The 7,884-nt window shown below is 41.5% G+C and overlaps 1 protein-coding gene across 15 annotated transcripts in view; it reads right to left on the bottom strand.

The window, feature by feature from the left end:
• Positions 1–955: 955 nt before the first annotated feature.
• The window catches only part of Emsy (EMSY transcriptional repressor, BRCA2 interacting), a 68,079-nt gene continuing 61,150 nt past the window's right edge, over positions 956–7,884 (bottom strand). For 5 of the 15 annotated variants that reach the window (XM_029479319.2, XM_021166924.3, XM_021166922.3 and 2 more), the window contains 2 exons: positions 7,157–7,636; positions 957–4,714 (listed from right to left, as the gene is read on the bottom strand). In XM_029479319.2, coding sequence (XP_029335179.1) covers positions 4,520–4,714; positions 7,157–7,636 — 675 coding nt within the window. In that variant the 3' untranslated portion in view covers positions 957–4,519. Of the gene's footprint in view, positions 4,715–7,156; positions 7,812–7,884 lie in introns of those variants that run through there. The other 10 variants (XM_021166925.3, XM_021166926.3, XM_085841503.1 and 7 more) reach the window with 5 other exon arrangements.

Genomic DNA, 7,884 nt, shown 5'->3' with positions numbered 1-7,884 from the left:
AATGTCAAGCAATGCTGCACCAGAGAGGAAGAATTCAAACAAATTTTAATGATGAACTGAAGAAAAACTTTTCTTCTAATGCTAGTAATACTTCTAACACTTCACACAGTCCCAACTGAAGTTATAAAACTATTAGAGGGACTGGAGAGATACTTCTCCAAAGACAAACCAATGGCCAAGATGCTCATAGAAAATGCTCATCACTAGCTATCAGGGAAACGTGTCCTAACCACAGTGAGGTACCACTACAGGCAGATACTGGGGAGGCTACAATAGCAAGTGTTGGCAAGAAGCCCTCATGCAGAGCTAGACTGAATGCAAAACACCTGGTCTCGGTGGCAAACAATCTTGGCAGTTCCTTAAAAGGTCAAAGGTAGGTAGTTACTCAGGAGAACTGAAACCTAAGCAGAATTGGTGCACACGAGTTGGCAGCAACATAGGCTCATAGAAGCTAAGAAATAAGACGACACGAGTCCATCAGCTGACGATTTTTTAAAGTGATGCAGCCATGTGTAGGAACAGCCATAAGGAAGGAAGCACTGATACTTGCTCCAACAGGGATGAGTCTTGAGATATGACACCAAGTGAAGCCATCACCAAAGACCATCTACTGTGTTCCATTCAAATGAGGCACCCAGAGCAGTAAGTCCATAGGGACAGAAAGACGAATGGTGCCCTAGGGCTAGAGAAGTGGTTGTGCTGACATTGCTGTCAGAGGTACTTTCTTTCACTGACGGATAAAAATGTTCTAAAATTGATTTTGGTAATGGGTGCCCTGTCTGTGATAAATCCTAGAAACCATTGAGCCACACACATCATGTGTGTAAACAGATGGCCTGAGTACTCTGTAAAACTGGGTATCTGTGAGTTCAAGGCCAGCCTTTCTACACAGTGATTTCCAGGTCAGCCAAAGCTACATAGTAACATGACACGTGTTTCAAAAGCAATAAATAAAAAATAAAAGGAGTCTTTAAAATTCACCATAAGGTACACCTGCAATAGTAGGTATTTATTAGTTTACTTTAAACCAAATCTCTTTTGAGATAATACATTTGAGGTCAAATGTATTATGTGGTAGGGAATGACTGTGGCTTCCCATTCTCCTGCCTCCACCCCCCAAGAACTGGAATTGTAAGCATCCACCACCAGGCCTAGTTTTTCTGTGGTCCTAAGAATCAAACTCAGAGCTGAGCATTCCAGGCAAGCATCCTACTAACTGAGCTGCATCTCCAACTCAAAACCAAATCTTCAATGATCAACAGAATTCTTTTTGTTGTTGTTGTTTTTCCGAGACAGAGTTTCTCTGTGTAGTCTTGGCTGTGCTGGAACTCAATCTGTAGACCAGGCTGGCCTCGAACTCAGAAATCCGCCTGCCTCTGCCTCCCAAGTGCTTGGACTAAAGGTGTGCGCCACCACGCCCAGCATGAACAGAATTCTAATGGCTTTGCAGAAGTGCATCATTATCTCTATTCCTCGGAGATAGCTTGCAATTACTTTTAATTTATGGACTTAAACATAAAACAAAGAAATAATGCTATCAACTTCAGCAAAAGCATGTCTAAGGATGGATCCAGACATGCTCTGTCACTGTCAATCCACTTAAGAAAGGGCCTGGAGAGATGGCTCAGTAGTTAAGAGTCATCTAGAGCCATGGTAGCTGATCTAACAGGGCCTGGTTTCAATTCCCAGCATTCACATGGTATCTCACATTGTCTGTAACTCCAGTCCCAGGGAATCCATGGGTAGGCACTGAATGTGTATGGTGCACCAGAAATGTATACGCCAAACACTCACACATGTAAAATAAGGGTTGGGGGGAACCTGGGGAATGTCTAAGAAACTCAGTGCTGGCCCTGGGGAGATAGGTCAGTACAGTGCTTGCCACACAAACACAGAAACCAGCTCTCATATGAAAAGCCTGGCCATGACTTGTGCCTATAACCCCAGCACTGGGGAAGTGGACCTGCTAGGCAGCAAATCTATGCAGGCAGCAGGTCTATACTAGTCAGCAAGCTCCAGATCCCTGTTGCAAAAAACAAGGTGGGGACCAGCAAGATGCCTCCGTGGGTAAAGCCTCCTGCTGCCAGGCCTGACACCTGAGTCAAATTCCCATGACCCAGGTGGTAAGAGAGCCAACTCCTGTAAGCTGTCCTCCAGCCTGCACATGTATACAAGACATAATGAATACATACACACATATATACAAAAATAAAATACATAAAAATGTAATTTAAAAAACAACAACCCAGGAATCAGGAAGATGGCCTCTATGCAACAACCCCAGGGTTGATCTCTGTCCTCCACACACAGAGACAAAACCACTACATATGCTGAATATGTGCCGATTAAAAAAAAAAGAGAAGAACCCTGGAATTGTTGTTTCCCCTTCCTTCACGAGCAGGAAGCCCTGCCTGTAAGCTCCATCTGGGTAGGATTTCCCATGTCCTCACTGTAATATCCTTGGTGGCTAGAGCCTTACCTGGCACATAAAAGAGGAGTGACTATTATTTGTTCATAAAATATTGCTCTATTTGGCATTAGAACCATTCAAAGGAAAAAATAAATAAATCTTACGTGATAATTCATGTATGTGTGCAAATATATATGCACAAGTGATTGTTTAAATGCAGACTAAAGTAGACTCATTTGTCATTTAAGCTGCTGGAGCACAGAGAGGCTACATTCTCAAAACATGGACATGGTATGCTGATAGTAGAGATGGAACATAACTTAGTCAAGTTTGTTCTTATTTCCTGATCCATGTGTATCCAAAAGATATTTTATTTGATAAAAACTTACACCTGTAAGTAATGGATTGACCATAACAGAAGGCTTAACCTGGAATACATGGATGGTCTTGGGAGTTCTTAAGTCCCTAAAATTGTATGGAAAATCTCAACACGTGTACTGGCATGTGTATTTTTTTGGTGAGAGAGTTCATAGTATAATCAGCTTCTTAAAGATATCTATGATCCAAGAGAAGTTAAATTTTCCCTTAGCTAGGAACAGTCACAAAGTGGTTGTTGAAACACATTTGTACAATAAAATGCTATCCAAGAGCTCCATCTATGGGTGAGTAACTTTCACCTAGTAGAAATGGGGACAACCACCAGGAGCAAGGTAGGTGTCTCAGGGATGCTCCTGCTGAGACTATCAGTGTAAGTTACACAAGTGTACGAACTTGTGTAAGTTGATTAACTACAGCATCACAGCTTCTTCTCCCCAGGTGTAGACACAGAAATTAGGACGCTACTGATAAATTCTACTTACAGTACTTCAGCACCAAAAACTGGGCAGTTAAGCTGATAAATGTATATACAGTTCAACATTTGTCAGTCTTAAAATGCTTATTTATAGTGAAATTCATATAAAACCGTTAAAAACTTTTCTATTTACACTTTTTAAAAATGAAAGGTATAGTTTCCTTTGCCACAGCTTGTCAAAATTCTTACCCTCCCATCCCTTACCCTTCACTCTACTTGTGATAGACAGCAATCACAAGACCACACCTGGACGTAAACAAACTGCACCCTAAAAACTTAAAAACTTACAAACATTACATTTAGAACTGTAAGTGAACACTTTCATACATTTCAAAGGACTTAAACCAAAGCAAGTCAAAGCTGTTTTCAAAGTCTCAGTCCAACACGGGTGTGCAATGTCGGTGTCGAGAAAGCATCCAATGAGCAGAGCTCATTTTCAGGAACACGACTGAGCATTTCCTTTGGGCTAGAAACGTCTTTTCCTCTGCTTCCTGACCAAATCTTCTCTAATCCGTCTTCTCAAAGGGGGGTGAGGGGGTGGGGAGGTGGGAAGGCCAGGGGATCCAGCTTCCCAGGACATGTAGGAAAAGGGATTCGGCCTGCTTCAAAACATTTACAATAAATAAATAGGCAAGTGTGGAACTCCACAATAAATTAGTATACAACCAAGGAGCACATGTACAAACCACCCCAAACATTGCCCAGGCAGCAACCTGACTGATGTCTACCCTCCAGCAAGGACTCTGCAATGCCAGGACTTCCCTAGGTATTCATAAACTAATCATGAACTGAGCAAATGTAAAATGCTAGCCAAATCAACATCTCCAGGGATTTGCAAAAACAAACACAATTTTTGAAAAACTGTTCAGATACATCATTTCAAAAATACAAACTCTTCATATTCCCCTTTCTTTTCCTTTTCATACTCTCTGGTGGCATTTGCTCAGTGGAAAGCAGTCCAGGACCACTCACAGGAAAGTCTCTTCTCGCTGCTTAGCACCAACAAGGTGCCGGGCTCCATGGGGTGCATCGTTTCCTTTGCTTTTTTTTTTCTTTTTCTATTTTTTTTTAAAGTACATTCCTCTGTGAGTTTAATTTTGTTAAAATGCTTCTAGGTCCCCAGCCTAAATATGAACAAAGTGCTTTTTTTTTCTTTCCTTTTTTTTTTTTTTTTCTTTTTTACTATAACAAATTTTAAGTTTCCCTGGACATTTGGTAACCACGCAGGCTCTAAAGTGCACTCCGGCGTCTGCACACTAGGACCGTTCTACAGCGCTCTGAGAGGGGCTGGGCTCAGTCCCGTCCTCTGTGCTGCTGTCTATGTCCTGCTCCATGGCTGTCTCGTCGTCATCTAGCTGCTGACTGGTGAAGTTGTTCAACTCTAGAAGCCCACTGGGCTCCACCACCACATTGGAGCTGGAGTGACAAGGAATAGCATACTGGGGAATGGCCTGAAAGAGAAGATTCACAAGAGAATGTTTATAGTGGAAAAGCCAAGAGGAGACTGTATCCTCCACACCCCCCCCAAGCACAGAAAGCTGGCATGTCCTGGACCACCTCCATGACAAGCACTGTGCTAGATCTCACAGCCATCCTACTGCATCTGTAACAATGTTGGGTGGAAACTGTAGCTTCCATGTAACACGTGAGGAAACAGGAGGTACAAGATGTCCTCAAGGTCACAGCTGTCAGGGTTAATGCTAGATCCCACCTCAAATCCCACACAACTCTAACTGTGGCTTTCTATTCCCTTAGGAGGCCTCTTCTAACAAAGAAGGCCAAATTCAGAAGATAGGCTTTTTTCCCTTTGATTTTTTCTTTTTCTTTTTGGTTTGTTTTGGTTTTTTGAGACAGCCTTGGCTGTCTGGTACTCCATCTGTAGACCAGGTTGGCCTTGAACACAAGAGACCCACCTGCCACTGCTGGGAATAAAAGCATGCACTTTCACACCCAGCCTCAACTGTACTATATTTTTGTTCTTCATCTTTAAGATAGATGATTGGTTGCTGACAAACAATGTATTTTAAATCCCTTTGGTGGCTCAAAGAGGAAACGATTTGTTTAGTCATAGCACAATCACCTTTAGAGCAATAGTGAAGGTTTTCAAATATAAGACCAAAAGTCTGCCATTTAAACAACTAAAAATATTACTAGGTAAATACTAGGGCCTCTTGCTAAGACTTATGGTCCTACCAGATTCTTTTTTCATCATAACCTTTTTTGGGGGAGGGGATTGGCAGAGACAGGGTCTCATGTATCCTAAGCTGGCCCTTGAACAGACTATGTAGCCGAGATGACCTTAAACTTCAGACTCTCCCTCCTCTCCCTCCCAAGTGTGGAGATCACAGGCATGCACTACCATGTGTGCTGCAGACACATTTTAAGAAGGGATATCAGTTATACCACACCTCTGCTCCTAATCCTTGACATGAATGAACTACATTTCATTCCTGCTAATGTAACACAGAAAGATAATTTTCAACTAAGCCACTCCAAACATGTATAGCAATCTAACCTCTAGTTGGCACAATCTATTTTAGTAAAATCAGTAGCAGGTCCCATATGTTGAACAAACATTGAAGCAGTCATTTATCTTTATTAATCCTTAATTTTATTAACCATCACATAAGAGTCGATAAATTAGGTACTTCTTATTCTCACCACTAATGAGGAAACTGGGATGAGTGAAATTAGCTGTCTAGCCCAAAGTAATGAATGGCAAATCTAAAATACCCTAGCCTTCAGGTAAAAAACTAGGAATCACAACAAAGCTTTTTGTTAAGAATTATATAATTCACTAAATTCACTTTTATAGATGGAAACAAAATACTTGAATAATTCAATGGCCACTTTAACCTTAATTATCACCTTTGACTTTAATTATGTCTCAGTTGGTTTAACAATAGTCAACTTGTATTCTTTCATAGCTTGGAATCACTGCAAATGGAAAGCTTATTCTATGACCTTTGAAGCATAAAACAGTGGCTCTATGTCAATTCTAGATCATCTACCAGTCTATAAGTAGGAATCCTTAATGAACTAAAAATGGGCTGCTCTGATATTTTCCAAACTGTGTACCAGTTTGGGAAAATAAAATGGCTACTATCAGGGGAAAAAAAAAATCTTAACACCTTGCATCAAGAGGTAGAAATAAAACACAACTTGTAAGGGCTGGTCTGTACTCAGTTTTAGTCTTCAATCTCAATCTGTAACACAGAATGACTGGTGACTTTTAGAACAAAGAAGTTAAAGATCAAGAAGGTGGGCTGCCGACGAACTGTTGTCCCCTGTGTGATGACATCTCCTTAACAAGATGCTCAAATCCTAACTGACACAAGAAGCAGAGTTTACAGTTAATGACAGCTTAAATGTACAAGTAGTTTAGAAACACACATAAAAATGTGTTTCTGCAGACATTCTAGTCAACAGAAGTCTCACTGTTCCAGGAACCACAGATTCAGATGAGGAACAAGAACTGTTTATAAAGTGTCCCTGAAATCCAGCTAAACAGAAGGGCAAGCAGTTATATTCCAGTTTGTCAGACTGAAGAGTCCAAAGCATAAGCCTAGGAAACCACTGATCTTTTGAGTAAACTCACTAGTCAACACACTGCAAGCATGGTACGGACATCAAACAAAGCTGACACACACAGGCATGGCCATTATGGTCATACACTATGCTGTCTGACTACATCCACCAAGTTTCTATGATTATTTTCAAAATAAAAAGACCACTAACAACAAAAACTAAATATAAACTCATACATTATAATAGTTTTTAAATCTCTGTCCTTTGTTACTTCCTTGAAGTGACTAGTCCTGTCACATCCCAAAATGGATCAAGCCCACAGCCTCCCATCTACCCGAGATGTCTCATTTCCTTGCAGTTCTTACCTGGATGATAATTTCTGTTGGGCTCTCTTCAGCTTTCTTTTGGCCTACATTCTGAATACGCATGAACTGGCCTGTCGTAGGCACTCCTGCTGCTTCGATTTTTCTGGTCGTTAGGGGAGGGCCAACAGCAGATGGACTTGAACAGGACTCTCTACATTTCGTCATCCCTGCCACCACCACATGGGTGGAGGGGAGAGCTCCTGCCTCACCAGTGAGCACATTGGTGGCTAGAGCCTTCTTTGGGGGATCCACTACCATATGTTCTACATTTGTATCAATCTGAGCTTCCATCAAAGACATCTGCAAAATGTCTGACACTGCTGTCTTCTCAGAGGCCTGAATGGGAGATATGCTTGTAACTGGTGACGTCAGCTTAGGAACAGAACTGCCACCAGTTATCTTTGTAACTGTGGGAGGCTGGCGCCCCTCAAATGTTATCTTTGTAACAGAGGATCCTTGGGTTATAATTGGCTGCTCCACCTGAAAACAAATTGGGGTTGTGTGTATTATAGCTACATCTCTTTGAGGAAAAACTAATCAAACACTCCAGAAAATATGGTAAAAGAAACATTCGTGCGGTATACTAGGAAGACATTTGAAGCTCCATGTTTTAGTAAGAGGGTGGATGGGAAGGTTCTGTTTTCTTTTAAGGAACCTAGGGAAAGAGGAGGGGTTGAAAGAACCTTTGTTCAGCCAGCCAAGCTATGAGGCAGTAAAGGAAAAACAAA

This window comes from Mus caroli, unplaced genomic scaffold, assembly GCF_978045245.1.
Source record: "Mus caroli unplaced genomic scaffold, Mus_caroli_1 scaffold_8, whole genome shotgun sequence".
Taxonomy (NCBI): domain Eukaryota; kingdom Metazoa; phylum Chordata; class Mammalia; order Rodentia; family Muridae; genus Mus; species Mus caroli.
Note: the sequence above shows the minus strand (reverse complement) of the source record. Positions and strands in the feature narration are given on the sequence as shown.